Source organism: Pyxicephalus adspersus, chromosome 6 (assembly GCF_032062135.1).
Source record: "Pyxicephalus adspersus chromosome 6, UCB_Pads_2.0, whole genome shotgun sequence".
NCBI classification, from domain to species: Eukaryota; Metazoa; Chordata; class Amphibia; order Anura; family Pyxicephalidae; genus Pyxicephalus; species Pyxicephalus adspersus.
In genome coordinates, this window is record NC_092863.1 from 103,856,116 (window position 1) to 103,875,271 (window position 19,156).

General features: G+C 40.1%; 1 protein-coding gene and 1 long non-coding RNA gene across 5 annotated transcripts; one reads left to right on the forward strand and one right to left on the reverse strand.

Annotated features, from left to right (window-relative positions):
- Positions 1–241: 241 nt before the first annotated feature.
- LOC140332308 (von Willebrand factor A domain-containing protein 5A-like) lies at positions 242–17,264 on the reverse strand. Of its 3 annotated transcripts, none has more exons than XM_072413551.1 (18): positions 16,679–17,264; positions 15,723–15,813; positions 14,499–14,542; positions 12,648–12,844; positions 11,781–11,997; positions 11,224–11,384; positions 10,482–10,617; positions 9,001–9,170; positions 7,972–8,060; positions 7,304–7,448; positions 6,719–6,798; positions 6,383–6,497; positions 5,895–6,053; positions 4,817–4,920; positions 3,492–3,697; positions 2,834–2,914; positions 1,769–1,813; positions 242–559 (listed from the first exon to the last, which is right to left on the reverse strand). In XM_072413551.1, the coding sequence occupies exons 2-18, from the start codon at positions 15,785–15,787 to the stop codon at positions 420–422; spliced, it is 2,154 nt and encodes a 717-aa protein (XP_072269652.1). In that variant the 5' UTR covers positions 15,788–15,813; positions 16,679–17,264; the 3' UTR covers positions 242–419. The 3 variants fall into 3 exon arrangements, with proteins under 3 accessions (XP_072269652.1, XP_072269653.1, XP_072269651.1); XM_072413550.1 differs by having other exon boundaries at positions 243–559; positions 2,834–2,917; XM_072413552.1 differs by lacking the exons at positions 12,648–12,844; positions 14,499–14,542; positions 15,723–15,813; positions 16,679–17,264 and having other exon boundaries at positions 2,834–2,917; positions 11,752–11,922.
- Positions 11,378–12,065, forward strand: LOC140332309 (uncharacterized). 2 transcript variants are annotated; one of them, XR_011921100.1, is made up of 2 exons: positions 11,378–11,546; positions 11,633–12,065. It is a non-coding gene; the product is annotated as an uncharacterized lncRNA (long non-coding RNA). The 2 variants fall into 2 exon arrangements; XR_011921101.1 differs by having other exon boundaries at positions 11,788–12,065.
- Positions 17,265–19,156: the final 1,892 nt, after the last annotated feature.

Below are 19,156 nucleotides of genomic sequence, written 5' to 3' on the forward strand. Positions count from 1 at the left end.
GGCTAGAGCGGATACCCTTTTATCAGTGAAGCTGGGTGATCCAGCAAATCTGGAATGGATTTCTTCAAAGTATTTTGCTGTTTGCTAGCAAATATTATATATCCCAGGCAAGATCCATTTCAGGTTTGCTGGATCACCCAGCTTCACTGATAAAAGTGTAGCCTCTCCAGCCCATTAATAGGGTATTGGTAATAAAGATATTAATGGAGTATTGGTCATAAAGAAAATTATGGAGTATTGGTAATGAGGACAATAATGGGGTATTGATAATAAAGACAATAATGGGGTATTGATTATAAAGGTAATAATGAAGTATTGGTAATGAGGACAATAATGGTTGTTATGGATAATATTATCCATCCTGTGTGTATATAAAAATCAGTCCTCTACATACAAAGCCTTATTTCATATTGTGGTTATTACCCAGAAGCAAAACCTTGACACAATACCTTGTTAGGGTTTCTGGCCTTTATGTCTCTCTCGGATATTCCCAGGTTTGTAGAGAATTTATGAGTCAAGTTCCAGGAGCCATCTGCATTCTGGAGGGAAATCAGCCAAACTGGAGCAACAGTGATAAGAAAAAAATCAATCAAAGTAGAACTCTTGACAGATAAACAAATTCTTTTCTGATTCTGCATGTTTTACACATTTGCTCATCTTGTATGTAGTAAAGTCCACATGTAGCATTCAGAAGGTATAAAATAAAAGAAGCATCATTCACCCCTTCCCCTACACAGCAGCACTTCCTTCTTTTCTGACCTCACAGATTGATAATATTTTATGGAACACACATGGACATCCCATATGTACCATAATAAAATATTCACCAATGTGCTAGGTTGATGACCAATAGAGAAGAGGAATGGATTTGGACCTTTGATATCTTCTATTTGTAGTATCTGCACCTCCTTTGCTGGATCATCGGACCTTTAATTCAGAAATGGAGCAAAGCCTTTCATACAATATACAATCTTCCCATAAAATACTATTCTGTGCATTATCTGCCCTCTTCTACTGTGAGCTGAGATATGATACACAACAATTTCAGGATTGGACTGAAGCTACAGGAGCAGACAATGACACAACCAGCTCTATTGCCTTTCAAGAGACCCTGTCACCAACCTAGAAACTTGCAAGTAAAAGCACAAAAGACAAACATTTCTGAATGCTTAACTAATAGGAGTCTAAATTATTTTTATTTGCTTGGAGTAACACGGAGTAACCCTTGAAATAACGTTTAGGTCTTAAGGTATCCCTGGCTATAATTACTTTACCCACAGCTTACAGTACATTGGTGTGGTGGTCATTGGGAAAAATACATCTTACATTGCTTACCAGTGGGATGAATGTCACCCTTACAGATATCTAAAAAGATCACTGGTGTCAGTTAAATTGACCTGAATGCCATAAATTGGTGAAGGAACCCCTAGCAATCCCTGGAGGGAACACTGCTGTGGAGTGACAGCTCTGAGTCTGCTGGGGCTTCTGAAATCACACCAAAGATGGCGGTGTCCAGCAGAAGTCTCAGGACTTTTGCATGCCTACACAAGGGAGAATTTTACAGTTACATAGCATGCCTAAAATAAAGCACATATGGGAAGGTAGTTGTAATGAAATGTCTGGTGACAGGGCCTCTTTAAGATATACTTTAGGGTTTGTTTATTCTTGTATCATCTGAATGATGTAAAACCTTGATTAGTTGTGATGATGTTGGCGGCTTGTTCCAGAAAAACTAGTAAGACAAAATCAATACATAACTGTACTGTACCTGCTTCTGGTCCATCGTATAAATGACCATGAATGGCATACGAATCTGTGTAATAAGAGAGATGTACTGTATTTATTGCATTTCATTTCATTACCGTTCTACAATTACACCTAAACCAGAGATGTCCACCTTCAGAGAGCCCACAGGTTGAGCGGAGGGCCAAATTTTAATTAAACATTTTTAAAGTTTACAATGAAAAAAAAGATCAAATAGATATCTGATGTATAAAACATGCCACATCTTCTAGAAACTTTTATGAACTGGATTATTCTGGACCTTTTACATTCCTTATTATATATTCAAGAAAACAATATTTACAGCGGGTCAAGTAAAGGAGGTCTGAAGTATCATTATGATGTAAAAAAAACGCAATAACATATCAGTGATGTGCCAAACCTCATGATAAAGTAAAAAGACAAAGACATTACAGGGTTTTTTCATCTTTTGAAGTGGACTGCCCTTACACACTGGCCAATTTCCTATGATCTATGAGGAAGGATAGAAGACTGAAACTCATTAATAATATTAGTATTTATATAGCGCCCATGTATTACACAGCGTTGTATAAAGTCCATAGTCATGTCACTCATTTAGGGTGAATAGTGGTATACTCTATAATAGAATAAGGTAGTTTTTGCTGTGTGCCAAGTTTCTGTGGAAGCAATTGGTAGGGTAGCTACCAGTAGTAGTAGTAGGTAGCCAAAAACCAGGATCTGTTTTGTATACTAACTACCAGAAACTGGGGCCTGTAATGTAAAGATTAGATTGTAAGCTCCTCTAAGCAGGGTCCTCTCCTCCTGTTTCATTATTTGTTGGTGCTGTATAAATACTGTCTAATAAAAATAGTATTCACCAGAGACTGGGGTCTGTATTGTTTAGTAGCCACCAAAGACGGCAGCCTGCACTGTACAGCACCCACCAAAGACTTAGGTCTGTAATGTATACTAACCACTGGAAACTGGGGTCTGGATTGTATAGGGATTTTCTGATGTAAATGCAGAAAAAACAGTGAAAAGAGCCCTGGAAAATACTCACATAGTTACTAAAGGATAAAATGGCACTTACGATGATGATAATGTGGATTTGAGTGCAGGGAATGTCCGAAGTGAGGATGTGGTTTCCTTACAGTGTTTGAATACATCACATCTGCTATAAAGAAAGGATATGCGATAAGTGATGATGACGGATAGATGATAATACACTGATATACAGACCATGCGAAGAGCAAAAACCTATGCATGAAGTAATATACACTGAGTTATACTGTCAATAAAGTGTACCAGTCATGCTGAATAAACTTTTATCTCATTTGTCCTTTTGTTTCGGCATATTGCTATGGCAGTGCTAGGAGATAATTTGGGAATTTTAGGTGCCATCACCATGAAAGTGTGATGGAACCTAATTTGCTTGCTATTGCCTGCCAATTTTTTATTCTAATATACATTTACAGACCAGTGGAGCAAGATCATAGAGATCACATAAGGGAATGTTACTTTGATTGATTATTGAATATATGCCCTACTTCCATTATAAGGTTTGGAGATGAAGCCATTGTAAGTGATTATTCTACAAAAACATAGATGGGGCCTTGCCTGTGTAATGTAATATTTTTTATTACATTTTTTTACTTTAATGACCAAAGTATGTGTTTTCCTGCTATGCAAATGGGAGGTTTTGTGGTGATTGGGCACAGAGATTTAGGTAAAGTTGTATAACCACATACCACTACCCAGATCATCACTGTAGGCAGGGCCTTCCACAGGGGTCTTAGTGTCCTTGTATACAGCTACAAAAGTTGTGAGAGAAGAGACAACACCAGACTGAAGACTGGTCTCCAGGATCTTCTTTTTTACTTCTTCAGAATCTGATTTGGTGCCTTGTTCCAGTTCAGATATCAGAGCTTTGGCAGCCAGTCTGTGAATGATGGGTCTGAAATAGAACACACAGTACATGGGTAGACCAGAACCCTGCCAGTCAATGGGTGGATGAGGGAAGGTAGGCAGTGTATTAGAAGACCAGAGCTCTGCCAGTCTCTGGATGATAGAACTGAAAGGTGAGATTGGAACCCTGCCAATCTGTGATGGGTGTGAGTCAATAAGCAGTGCAAGAAACCAGCGCTCTGCCAGTCTGTGAAGAGCAAGCCTGAAAGAGGATAAATGGAAAATGACGACACCAGAGCGCTGCTAGTCTGTGACTTGTATGTGTGAGAAGATAGATAGTGTATGATGAGCTCTACCAGTCTGTGGATGGTGGGCCTGAAAGATGATAGCACATATGGAGATCAGAGTTATTATTAAAATTAAACAGGCTTTATATAGTGCCAACATATAACGCAGCGCTGTACATTAAATAGGGGTTGCAAATGACAGACGAATGCAGACAATGACACAGGAGAAGAAAACCATGCCCCAAAGAGCTTACAGTCTATAAGGTGGGGAGATTAACACACAATAGGAGGGGAGATATGTAGTGGTGGGAAGTAGTGAGGGTCTCAAAAGACAGAAGAAGACGGGTGGGCAAGTTTGATAAAATGGGTTTTCAGTGTTGTTTTAAATGAGCAGAAAGTAGGAGCAAGTCAAATAGGGCGAGGAAGACCATTCCAGAGAGTTGGGGCAGCTCTAGAAAAGTCTGGGAGCTGTGCATGTAATGAGGTTATGAGTGAGGAAGTCAGTTTAGGCCATCGGAGGAGCAAAGAGAGCGGCTGGAGGAGTATTTTTTGGCAATCTGTAAATGGGGGTATAAAAAAATAGCCAGTGCATGAGAACAGAGATCTGTCGGTCTGTGGATGGCAAGCCTAAAATAGGAAAGACTGTGCATGAGAACACCAGAGCTCTACTACTCTGCCGTTGGGCTAAAAGGCACAATAAGCAACACAGTCAGGCTTACCTATTATTATTCTAATGCAAGAATCAAAATGTTCCCCTCAGTCACAACCAAAATAGTAAAATTGTGATTTGTGTGATCCCAGAGATCACTGTACACTACACTCATGGTAATTATGATGATCCCCAACAAACAATGTATGTGATTATTACAAAACTCATTTACCTTTCAGTTCTCTGCACGTTCAGTGGGAAATGAAGGTTGTTTCTTACAATTTTATCTTGAAACTCATACTGAAGACAGACCTCACCTTCAGCGTCACTATCTACCTAAAATGAAAATGAAAAATCATAATATTAATAATATCATAATAATATTTGGTTTTATTAACATAAACATTAAGATGTGCAGCAGTCAAAACTGGTCCAGAAAAGAGGAGATCAAAGTGATATTATTAATACAAATGGAACCTGTCAGCCCCTGGCTTCTTAATAGTTTTTCATAAACCAGCATCAAGATCTGCTTGCCATAATTCTCAGCTTTGTTTCTGTTCACCTGGAAACTTATGCAGGGCTAGCAGAAACCCTTTAGAGTAGGTACAGAAGGTCTACAGACCTGGGAGCTCAGGGCAGAGATGGTGGGGACCCCACAATATCGCCATAGAAGGTGTCCACATGCCAAAGGTTAATATAGGGCTGGTGGGCAGAGATGGAGGGAATCCCTTATTATGGCACAGTAGGTTTACAGACCCAGGAACTAAGCACAGGGATGGGGGGGTACCCTTCATAAAGGGCATAGAATGTATAGACTCTATAACAGTGCAGGGATGTGGGAACTCCATATAATTGGTACAGCAGGTGTACAGACAGAGAAACTAAGTGCCAGAATGGGAACAGACCTATGAACAGGGATGCTGGAAACCCTTATATTAGGAACAGCAGATATACAGACCCAGGAACTAAGCACAGAGTGATGGAAAGCCTTGTAATGGGCACATAAGAAAAGACCATAGAAAAGTCCCTTAAGTAGTGTTAGGGTTACAGATTGAACCTGGACCCCTGCATTTAGTAGTTACCACAATCCTGAGGTCCAGAAGCAAGCACCTGTGAGTTCATACCAGATGCCATTGTTATGATAGTAATGGGAGAGTGGCTATTATCCAAACTTAAAAATGCAGACACATGGTGAAAAATGTTTCAGAAAAAGTAAAAATATGACACCACTGCAAGGGTAAAGAAATGCAATAAAATGAAGTAGCAACAAACGCAATCTTCCCTGAGCTCAATATGGAAATGTAACTTACTTTTCCTTTAAGCTGAACATAGACAATTAACCTTTGACCCTTGAAAACCATAGTGGGAAGACTGGACAGGACGATGGGTTCCATGCCAGGTGGGAGCATCCAGGTCAGAGAAACATTCCTTGCCATGGGCTGTAGGGAAAGCTTCAGAGTCTGAACAACCTAGAGAGGTTATAAATTGACAGTAGTAGTTATGGTATGGCACCTTAACCCTTTCAGGTGATGTACAGTGTCCACTTCCTCTTTACAAAGTGATTGCAAGACACCATGATAATGCCCCCTCAAAGGAAGGCTCTGTGCCATCCTGCACTCACAGCATATCCTCATTTGCACTGGGCCTACAGGAAGTGGGTTGAACGGCACTGGATCACAGGATGGAGTCTGCAGGATACAGCACTGGAGAGGAGGTGAGAGTTGAGGAATACATATTTACTTTAACAGTATCTGGGGAATTAGGCTTTAAATATTACCCATCATACATTTATGACTACCTTGGGTTGCATGCGTTCTGTGTCACTGATTAACTCAAAGGTCCCGTTCCCTGCATCAGCCATGCCTTTGACAAAAGGTGTAAAGCCTTTAGTAGCAATTCCAAATGTGAAACACCTGCAAAAAGAAGAACAAAGTTCTGTTATAGCATTTATTTTCTCAAGGGTTTATGGAAAGAAACACAATGGCAGCACATCAAAAGTTATCACCTCCTGCAGGACCGTCAATGTTAGACTGGATAACGGCCCTTCCCATATGTCCACGCCCAATGTCATCCAGCTAGGATTAACATCAACTATAACCATGAAGAGGATGAAAGAGGAGGAGAATATAATTACCGGTGGTACAAGGAATTTTTCTGAACTTCTTCAATGACTTCTTTTGTGTTTTGAACTTCGCCATCCGTAATGACAAAAAGCTGAAAGGAAAAACCTCAAAGTGGACCTGTCAGTAACTTCACAAGTATGCAAATACATTCCTGACATATCACAATATTAATAAAAACCTTTAATCATTATTATGCTATTTGTGAGCTCCAGTTAAGTGACACTGCATGATGTATGTATGATTAGTATGTTGCAGGCAGGAAGAAACATTTCCCCAATCTCCTTTGGTGATCGGACCACAGCAAGTCACAAAGTTTGCAGCAACAGACACCAGGTGTGTTATAATTGTGTTATTTCTGAATTGGCATTGTCATCCAGTAAGTAGATAGTAATCCTGGATGGTGCCTGAACAGAGATATATTTTCCTTTCTAGAGAAATATACAAATATATGAACTCACAGGTGTTTGCTTCTGGACCTCATAATTGTGGCATTGCCCTGGCTCCATCACCAGGTAGTTAGATATCTCCTTATAGGAGGTCTCCTTCTTCACATCCAGCAGCAGATAATTGTACAAACGTTTTTCAGGCTCACTTACCAGCCGGGAGTGCCCGTTCTTCCTAGCAGTGCCATAAATCTTCTTTAGGGGTTCAAGAAGTTCAGTTCCTCCAAAGCTGGCATCCATCTCACTCACTTTGTTCACCGCTTCTTCCATGGAGCACTGAGTGTACTCCACACTCTCTCTGGGGAGACAAGAAATGTTATCCAGATATTACTGAGGATGTAAAAATCAAGGGAAACATTTCATGGCAAACCTGACCTATACAGATATAATTTAACAAGATGCTGGACAATTCCATCCTCAGCCTATCAGAATTGTCCAATCTCTCAATGCGGCCAATGTAGAGATTGGAGAGTAGAGAACATACAAATCAGCTGAGATATAAACCTGGGCTCCCTAATGCTGAAAGGTCACTGTCCTACCCAAATATACTGCTTCCAATCTTTGTTTTATGAATACAAATCTAACCAATGATGAAGATTTCCAGGGCACTGTAGGTAAAGCTGAAGCTGCCTGCTTTCATGGCCTTTTGTCTGATTGAATTTCGGGCATAGCGAACATATGTTAAATGCTCAGATGTTTCCATGACTTGCAAATAGAAAGCTCAATACATTGACATCTTCTCTAGTTCTTTACCAGCTGCTGAACCATCTTGGGGTAGAAGAAGGAATGAAAAATGAATGAAAACAGCCAGCTATACTCACGGAAAGAATGACTCAAAACGCGATCCAAAGCCGAAGACATTGAAGTAAGAGCCGAGGGGTAAACTCTTCAAGAGAAAAAGCAGCGTCTCCTGCAGACAAGGGGTAATTAGATAATATGGCATCAGGAGCCTGCCTGTGCTCTGTCAGTTGCATTAACACAGTAGATTTTGGTTTTCTGAGTCCTCCCTGTAACATAATTTTATTATCTCTTCATCCTGCCAATAGATTACTTTTTTTCAAGCTTCCTGTAACAGGGCAACAACATTATTCCCTCCGCAGCTGAAGAAGTGTTGTCACCCTGTGAACAAGGGGAGTCCTCAGTCCTATCCTGTATGTTCATCTCTATCAAATACCTTTTAAGTAATTACAGGTTTTGTTTTTGATATGGAGGATAAAGGTTTAAACTACCGGAACAAAAGATGAACAGTGTATGTACCCCTGCCAGTGTCAAAATGGGTTAATCCCAACCCCTGTAAATTAATCCTGCCAGACAGCTTGGCCTGTTATCATGGCCAGATTTTGACTTTTTTTCTCCCCCCCCCCGAACAGTTTGTTTGTTCTTAACAATATACCTGTACCCTCTCTGTGGTCACATGACCTCTATCCCACTATCCAGGGACCAGCTGGCAGCTTCATCTCTGCTCCCTGAGGTCAATGACCAGTGGGCAGGTCTTCCAGTCATGTGACCCAGAAACTGGACAACTGTGAGAGACAGGGAACCTCAGATTGTCTAGGGAGCTCAGGCTCCCCCTCTGGTGTACAAAGCACATTACAGGGGACAAGGGAGCAGCATGGTGGACATAGGATCCCCAAAGCACTCAGGCAGAACAGAGGCAGCTGGCAGCTTGTCTTTTTTATTTAGGCTCAAGTTCCACCTAAATAATAAAGGATAATAAGGAGAACCCCACAATGTCATATTCTGTAGAATGTAGATTACTTCATTATTGGGGCATTCATTGGGGAATTGTACACATTTAAATAGATTCTCCTCCCTGGTCTTGTCTGGAGTTTTTTGAACAATTTGCTGACCTTGGCTCTCTGAATCCGGCATGGATGGTTCGGTTCAGTAGGGATTGTACATTGCATACTGGCAGACCGATCCACGAGAAATATGAACTCTATACGACTGGATTCTTCCATTGCCGCTGGAAAACTGGGATAGAAATTCAACATGGCGACTGACTCCGCCATAAAGGACCCTACGGGGAGAAAACAGGATTGTGAATAAGACAGAGAATATGTGGAATAAGAATAAGGAAGGGGGGGGGAGTGAGAGATGTTGAAAATGTGTTTATTTGTAGCCACTTATTGTTCCAGAGAGAGCTGAGACTACAAGTGTAACACCCCCACCCAACACTTACAATGCAAGGAATCATGGGACAGGAAGTTTTCTTATAGGCAGGTCGACATTGCAATAACTCTGCTGCCCTCTAGTGTTCAGCCAGAAATAGTGAAAACCAGCAACAGCTTCTAAAGAAACGTTTTTTTAATAGCTGCACCTGGTTTTTGTCTCAGCGCTATCACGTTAAACCCTCAACTTTGGCCCAATTGTTTGATAATATTCCCATAAAATGAGAAGTGATACTCCCCACTCTCCTTTTATATTTTTGGATGACAGAGGAAGTACATCTGCTTGTAAACAGAACAGTCTCTGTTTTATGATTAGATTCTTTTGGTATCCTGTTATGATAAATTTCTGGCTCTTTTCATCAGGCCTTCTCGGAATAATCTACAACGAATTATTTTTAATAAATCAGGAGCAAGTGGTAATTTTGGATGGAGAACATTATCTTGAAGGAGCCTTAGTAGTCCACCCAAACAATTAAAGGGCCAGCTTTCTAGGCAGAATACCACTAACAAGATACAAATGATGAGGTCAATGCCGTTTCTCATTGTGCGTGGAAACCTCTGCAATCCATAGGCTTTGTTTAACAGTAGAAATTGGAGAATGTGTGCAAGGCTCCACCTATAGAGTGCATGTAAGGATACAAAAAAAAAAATATATTTTATATGTAGACAAAAAAGAGGAAATATAAATGAGACCAGAAATATATGATCTTTGAAAAGTAAAAAACAAAATGATGGTGAGGCTCTGGGTGACAAGTTTTTGGATGATGTAAATGTGTCACCTAAATTCACATAGTGGGGTCACCCCAAGGTTTGAATGTAAAGAAAGGAAACTTTTGTTTGGGTCTCTTAATAAGTTGTGCTCAGGGTATATGGTGCCCGTATACATTGAAGAGCTTTGGCTGGGTATGTCTCAGATGTCCACAGGCCTTTATATCCGTCCGCTGACTATGCTCAGGGCTGACTTATGCTCAGGGCTCTCTCAGCTGCTGAGTGCTGACAGAACAGGTACAAGTGCTGCCTGTTTGTGTTGGGGAACACATTAGGGGGCGCTCTGATAGCTATACCCTGTATTGCCTGAGCTTGCTGTAGTCCCTGAGCCCCAGAAAAACACTTTGATGTAAAATGTTAGCTGTGGAGGTCATATGTGCTTATTGTGTTACCTGTCAGCACTGCTCCTGATTCAAGGTCTGAATCTGTAAGCCCGGCCTCCACGCTGATGTTGGACTTGTTCACTTCTGTATAATAGGCCAATATTTTCACATCTTGATGAAACTTTTGCCCTTCCTCCAATGACACCTGCAAATATGAAACAAAAACATAAAACTCCATCTCAGTCAGTTTCAGTCAAAAAAGGACACCTAAAAAGCAAGCAGCTGCTGCTGTGCTGTCTCTTTAGGTAACTTTTAGTGATTTGGAAATCTTTTGTCATGCATTAAAATTAGGATATTTATATAATATATATATATATATATATATATATAATATGTATAATTCCAGTCTGGCCCTGTATATGATATATAAAGTTAACCATATCTGGTGGCACAGAGACTTTGGCACAAGAACTGATTTTTGCAGCTGAACTTTTCCTGGCAGCTTCAGCAAGAACAGAATGTAATAGGACAAATACACTAATAGGATTTCCTAACTAAGATTTCCAAGAAACAATACAGTGAGTGCAGGAAATGAGCTGAGATCATCAAGGATTGTGGCTACAGTTCTTCCACCAACGGTTTCTGCCTCCGAGGCAGTGCATATGGCTGGACCGCAGGTGCCAATGGCTTGCCAATCTCACCTCTCCATTTGCTCACCACCCCACCTGCTATATATAAAGGTGACAGGATCCCAAATTTGGGGTGGTCAGTGGAAGAAATGAGCCCTGGCATTTTTCTGTCCCCAACTCACCTTAGCACAAGTCTTGTCACTATCTGTGTACTCCAGAGGGGTGATGTCACAGTTGGACTTGATCTTGGCAATGCCGCATGCAGATTGGAATTGAGCGCTCACACTCAGCATATATGGGATCTTGTCAATCAACTTCTTTGGACATCTGGGTGTCATGTGACCTGCGAGGAGGTAGAAGGAGGTTACATGACAAGGTGTAAGGAAGCTGCTGAAAACTGTCTGAAACATTTCCAAATGTATTGTATAAGCTGCTGACAATGGTCATATACAAGATGGAAACTATATGTACAAGGACTTAAAGCGAACCCAGCATGCTATATAAGGTGTGTATGTATTACTTATGACAGAGACCACAGTACTCCCCTGACAATGCCTTTATCTGCTTTACTTTTATTTAATTGCTCCACAGTGCCTGCAGGAGGTCAGACCCCATGACTTTCCATGACAAAGAAAACACACTTGTATTGTATAAGGCTTTGTATTTAATAATGTGGTCAACATGGTGTCAGTACTTCTTCTGGGACTTACTGTACATTTGTATTGTTTTGCTGATTGACCTTTTAGGATGTATGCTGGATTGAGGAAGGCCGGCAATACAAAACACACAGCTCCGTCAGCTTCCACTGGCAGCTCCTGCACATATTTCAGGGTGACCTCGGCCTCCTGGCCGGGAGGGAGAATCCCAACACTGAAGATGTTTGCTGAGCTTTCATTAACCTCTAGATAATTTACTTGCTCACACCTTCTGATGGCTTCATAATAGATTGTGTAAACCTGGAGAATAAATAATAGATTCCTTTTGTTCATGATGTTTCAAAATAAATATAACCAACTCTAAGGTAGCTAAGATGATCTTATTCTTATTATATATTTCCGTTATATGTCTCTCCCATGTATTTCATTTGTTATTTATATTATAATGTCCCAAAATGTCATCTTACTTTTTTTCTCTAATATAACGTCTATTGTAACCTAAACCATAAAAATGTCCATCTCCCTACAAGAATTAAATGACTTACTGTATATGAGCATTATACCCAGAAAGGATACTTTAAAACAAAACTTTGCCATTTATTCTGCACAGTTTTGGCTGCTCCTGTTACCAAATATTCATCATTATTATAATTTAAAGTCATTACTCTGCATTGCAGGATTGCCAGTACTTTGTTCTTTTTTCAATGCAGTGGGGTCGATTTACTAAAGAAACTTAGGTTTCTGCTTACCAAGGTGAATTATCACCCAACAAAAAATAAGAAAAAAAGTATCTGCACTTCAGCATGCTACAACACACTTGTGGATGTCCATCATGCAAGTTGAAAGGCATCACCATGGACAGTGATTTACTTTGCACTACTGCAAGGAAAGAATGTAAATGGGTCATACAACAAGAAATCTGACGGTTTGTGTAAATTTAGCTTCCTCACCTTCTTCTTCGCCTGGAGCTCGGCTATAATATTCCTTCCCTCTATTGCAACCTCAAAACTGTAAATGACAGAGTTTTCATTAGGGAAGATAAAGACTGCTTCCACCGCCTTCTTTTTGTTCTTATACTTGAGAGTTACCGATATGTCCGCCACAAATCCCTTCACCTGGACGTCTACCCAGATCCCCTGCAGAGGAACTGAACACACACAGGAAAATATAAAAATGAAGATCCTAGAAGTGTAAATACATCATTATCTTTCTGTTTTACCCTTCTGTTTTATAGGAATCCTTGGAATAATATTTAGGTTTCACAGAACATGTGCTAAAAATTATTATACAGGGTGTCCCAAAAGTCACTACACACTTCTTTTTTGCTGTTTCATTCCAGGTATCATTCCAGGTATCATTAGGAGAGACTTGAGGCCATCAGCATATGACAACTTAGGCTTTTTGTAAGCGTTTCATTCACTGACATTAGAGCAGGGTTGCAAAATTGTAACTTGTAAATTGTAACAAGATTTTCAGTCCCCGACTGCAGTTCAGCGCAAGTTTGAGAAGCTTTATGGCTGTCACACTGCTTCAACATGTAACACAATTTATGCTATCCATAGCAAGTTTCCCAGAAACAGGATTGGTTCTTGACAAACCACGCAGCCTTCCAGATGGACTTTCCCTGGCTTTGCGCAAACACCTGCTGCAGGAGTTCAATGTTTTTATCTTTGGTGGTAGTAGCAAGTCTTACGCTGCGTTGTTTGTCAAGAACAGATCCTGTTTCCAGAAACTTGCCATGGATAGCGTAAATTGTGTTATGCGTTGGAGCAGTGTGACGGCCATAAAGCTTCCCAAACTTGCAACTGCAGTTGGGGACTGAAAATCTTCTTGCCAAGTAGAAACTTTGCAATGCTGCTCCAATGTCAATTGGTGAGCCATGGTTAAAGGAATGAAACATTTACAAAAACTGCAAAGCCTAAGTTGTCATATGATGATTGTCTCAAGTCTCTCTCCGAATGATACTTGGAACGAAATATAAAAAAGGAAGTATGTAATTACTTTTTGGACACCTATATTTACAGCTTATGGTACATTAGTATGAAGAAAAATTTGTAAAATGTTGTAAATAATAAAATAAAGAATGTGGTGCACCTGGGTATTTGACACCCAGGGAGGATAATTTTTGGCATCTCCCTGCCATTAAAACAAATTTAAATTTTATTTTATTTTATTTTAAACTAATTTCGGCACTGATCTTGAAATTAAATAAATAATTATTACAGAGATAAGAATTGTGTTGCCTCTAAACGTTAATAGTCAGTGTAGAAGTGACCTTAACAATCACAAAGTTTAAACATGACCTTCCCAATGGGACAATTCTTGTCTGGTCTATCACCAGAATGGGTAAAGTGGCGGGGCAATTGGTTTACCATCTGCAGGTTTTTCAAGTACTGTATGACTTTGTAAGGGTTTTTTTTCTTAGTTTACTGTACATGGCAAAAGTTTAATTTGCAAGGAATACCTGGTCACATGCAATAATTTGGCAGCAAATCTTTGTCTCATGCTAAGTGAAAATTTCAATTTCAAAGTAACAATCCTAATCCTTTACTTAACCAGCTCCAATGTTTTTTTAAGGGTGAGTCCAAAGGTTTACCTTAAACCATAGGCTCCTTTACATGAGCTAAATGTGGGCTTCATCACCCACTTAACAAGCCTTAGTTTACTTTATACGGCTGACAAAAGGTTCATTCGAACATTCAGAAGCGCTTTTCAGAGTCATTCTAAGCACCTATTAAAAGAGGTGTCTGGTGTCATCCCCGAAGCTGCCTATACTTTAATTTACATGCATGGACACTCACCTGGCTGGTTGGAAGACACAATGACCAGGCCATAGTATGGTGTCCTATAAGAAGGAAAGATACAGCAAGTGACAACACAGAGGAGTTATACTCATGACCGTTACAACCATATAGCAATAAAATAATAATAATAAAATAACCATAGTTGTTAACTAGTTAAATAGTTGCCCGTGTTGGGGGGGAAATGGGAAAAAAATCCCCCAAAATTAGGAAATCTGCTTAACACTTTCACCAGAACAGTTGTCACCACAGAAAACTCATTTAGAGCTACCATCCCCTCCTGGCCCTGTTAATAGGACAAACAGGGATGGCAAATCTATCCAGCAGGTACAGAGATGAAAAAAGATTGCTTTGTACCAGATCACCTCGCCACTAATGGTGTTTAGTTGCTAAACTGCTATGGATGTGATTTCCTATTTTTTGCTGACCCTCAGCTTCCATAGACCAGCCTGGACCAAACGTAACCCAATGTCTTGACAGTGAGTTCTCTCTACCATTGGAAAGTTACCTGGCTGACTAAAATCCATGCATGACTTTGGCTCCATCCCTGGCCTTGCATTTTCACCCAGCAACCCTACTTAGCTAGCTGATACCTCAATATGGCCTTTGTCTCTATCCCTGGCCTTGCATTTGCCCCCTAGAAACCCTGCTTAGCAGGCTGACATCTCTATATGACCATTGGCTGCATCCCTGGCCTTGCATTTGCCCACAGAAACCCTACTTAGCTGTCTGATACCTCTATATGACCATTGGCTGCATCCCTGGCCTTGCTTTTGCCCCCTCAAACCCCTACTTAGCTGTCTGATACCTCTATATGACCTTTGGCTCCATCCCTGGCCTTGTACATGCCCCCAGAAACCCTAATTAGCTGACTGATACCTCTATATGATCTTTGGTTCTGTCCTTTCACATGCTCTTTGATATTGCTTGATTGATGTTTAACTGCTAACTAACCTTTGGCCTAGTCCATTCTTACTGGGTACCTGTTCTTTTATCAGTCCTTCCCTTTGCAGACACTATTCATGGCATATTGAAGCCATGTTTTTGGACAGCACTACTACCCCCTTAAAGCCAAGCAGGAGCTCAGCTATAGATGAAGTGCATAATATTAGATTGGAGGTTTAACATTTGAACAAACACTTGACCGGCGCTGTCCAGTTATATAATCATCAGGATATGGTTGTCCTCCCTATGATGGTTTAATTTCAGTCTGCTGGTGATTACCTGGTCCTGGACTCCTGACTTGGTTGTCTCACACAACAGCTTAACTTGCTCTTATTTCCACCCATGGTGCTACCACAACAACCTTGAAAACCTGTAAGAAAGAAAACTTAGATGTTAAACTAAGATGTAAAACTTAGACTTAACATAACATGTAACCTTACCTTAAATGTAGTATTCATCTCAAAGTGAACCCAATGCTGCTTGTTAACATGGAGCAACCAAGGGGTTTACGTGTCTCAGTACTTAAATGTTTAAATGTCTAAGTACTTTTGGCTATGACAAGGTAATTATGTATTTGATGGGGTTTGAAGGAAATTAGCACTTAATCAAATGGTAACAACCCCTGTTTAATTCTAAGGAGAAGAGCACAGGAGGGTGCTACCCCCTTCCCCAAAGAATACGAGGGTAATGTGTGTACAGAGCTCCTTTTTTCATCTGTCACTGGAATCCATCAAAAAAGATAATTTCTAGCAACAGTAATCTGACGTCTATGTGACGTCTATACAGGGCTTAACTGTCACATTTGTTGTACAGAACCTACAGAGGGAGGAAAGTATTTTAGGCAGAAGTTCTAATTAATTTGATTCAGTGGTAAAATTGGAATGAGATTTGGACCAGGCTGCATTTCTAGTTGCAGCACACAAGTATTTACTCCCAATCTGTGTCTCAATCTTTTTTCTGGTGCTAATTAAACAATTGATATCTCCTTCTGGTTCGGCAATCTGTTGCCTACGATGACAGCAGCCTGATTGTGACAATCCTCCAACAGGGATTACCCCCTTCCTAAAATTGCCCTCTCTCCCATGTCCTGCACTTTTGTTTTTCTTTTTTAATTCTTTTAATCCATTCTAAAAAATTCAAAACCACAGACTATTCCATGCTGCATACATGTACAGCATCTATGGGAGAGATGTTGGATACATAGGCAGTACAGTGCACATGTGGGATGTATGTACCTGTGTACAGTTGATGCTGACTCCTCTTCTCTTCTGCTCTGTGTTTCTCTTTCTGAAGTGCTGGAAATGTAAACTATAACTGGGTGCGTCCGCCTGTGTTTATAGGCCTTGTGCGGGAGAGGGAGGCAGCAGAGAAGGGGGAGCGTCGTGAAGGATCCATTTGATTAACAGGCTGTGGGATTTTATTGCAGAGATCATAATTCCAACGTGCAGATTGTATCATCATAACAAACCGGACAGCACAAACACATACCTGCATTTCTGGTGCAACTGTTAAGAATTGAAACCTTGTTTATATATTTTTTTTGTTGTATAGTGAATCTAAACTTGAGAAAATGTAATTCTTTGCAGCTTACTGGTCCTTAGATGTGGTGGTGGCATTATTTTATTTTACATTGTTATTCTGCCATTAACACGTTCTGTCCTGGGGTGACAACACTCACTATAGTATATATATGGAGGAGTGGTGTTGTCATTCTAGGAAAAGTGTGTTAAGACTACAGGAAACACCTCTTCCTCTCCTCGCCTTCATACTATAGGAGGGATGAAAAGGAAAGGTTAGAGGAAAGAGGTTTGCGGCTCACGGAGATGCTTAACTTGTTTGTGTATTTGTAGCTTTACTTATTCATACACAATACCAGTACAAATTCAATGTTTTTGCTAAAACACCTGTTACAATACTCACAGGGTTTAGGTGTCCATTAAAATGTACAAACGTTAACCGAATAGTCATAAAAGACAAAGTGAGGGTAACCGCGTTTTGCCGTACGAGATCCGATGCGTTTCGCCATAAAGGGCTTCCTCAGGGATAGATTATTGTACGGGTGTAGCAGTATTTGAGTGTTAAATAACTCAAGTGAATAAACAAGCAGTTAAAGTTTGAAGGTTCAAATTACTGATGTATCTTTATGGTAATATCATAAGATATAATTACGAAGGCCGAACATGATATACAGGTGTTAAGTACTAGGAAGATCGTGTCCTTTGGAGTAAATGTAAGGGAACAGTATATCAATATACAACAAACTTTATTATTTGAATAAAATATTAGGAGAGAATATACAACAAACCTCCCCCTTCTCCTCTTTACTATAGGAGATGTCCTGTAGGCCATAGAAATAATAATTGTTGCTAAGTGCTAGGCGATACCAATCAGCACGGACAGAAGAACAAGGCCTTTATAAGTTGACTTTTGGCAGAATCAACAGAACAAAAAAAGCAGCAAATAGGAGAAATTCAATGTAGGGTTTACATATATGTTAAAACAAAAGTAGGATGGTTTATTGTCAATTTAAATGTTAATATAAAACTTTACACATTTTTCTGAATGGTTAGAACATCTTATGCCTATTGTCAACAGACCAGTCCTGATCTTCAGCATTTTCTTTGGCAAAGGGGGTTAGAAATGTATCAAAAATAACAAAAAAATATACCTTTGAAACAATAAATAAAATTAGGGTACAATTGGTCTTTCACTGAAAGTGTTACACTCCATGACCATTTTGGAACTTGCCTATATGAAAATGTGAGTTCATTTCCAGAATTAGTTGGACTCTGAATTGCTGGGTTTTACTCTCCTTTAGTCTTAGCACAGGCTGTAAAAAAATTGCTTTCTGATCTCAACCTGGTACAGTGCCAGTAACTGTTTTTGTACACCAGGTGGCAGCACATGACAACAAATGATGATTATCTGGGGAAAAGGAACATAACAACCAATATTTAATTTATATCATTTTTTCTGGGTACAAATGATACAATATCAATATGAGAAGAAGCAGAAGAGCAGTGCAAGACTTCAAAATGGGACCAGCTTCTCTTCCAGTCCTGGGTTCATTCTCCTATTTTAGAGGACTCTTTAAAACAGTGGTGTCAAACTCTGGCCCCCAACGTCCTGTTTTTTGGCTCCCAAAGGAATCCTAAATATGGCTGGCCCGCCGCTGAATTCATATAGCGCCGCTACTACAATTTCCGGCATCACTAGCGTCTCTAGACCAGTGTGCTCTCTGCCTATGCGTAGCCCCGCATTGGACTTTTTTAGAGACACAAATAATGCCGGGAATTTTAGTAGCTGCTCTATTTCAATGAAGAGGGAGTTTCAGCAGCGGGCCACTTATGAAATAACTACTGAGGAAGGACGGCATGCAAGACAGTCGGCCTTGAAGGAGTACAAAGTAGAAATCGGACCTTGTGATTGGCCATAGGTGTCACTATGTCTGCAGTGAGAATATGAATACCATCCTGCTTGTGGATGTGTTTGTCAGACATTTCACTTGCTTATTTGTGATGAATCTGCCCCTTAAAGAACAACTAAAGGCTCCTGTCTAGACAAGCCCCAAATCCAGTTATTATGTAATGAACAAATCTCATAAAGTACAAAAAAAATTCTATACCTTCCCTGACTTAGCCAAATTCTCCTTCATGTGACTTGTGATGCATTTCCCTGACTCTAGCTCTAAAGAACTGCTATTGTCTTCATGT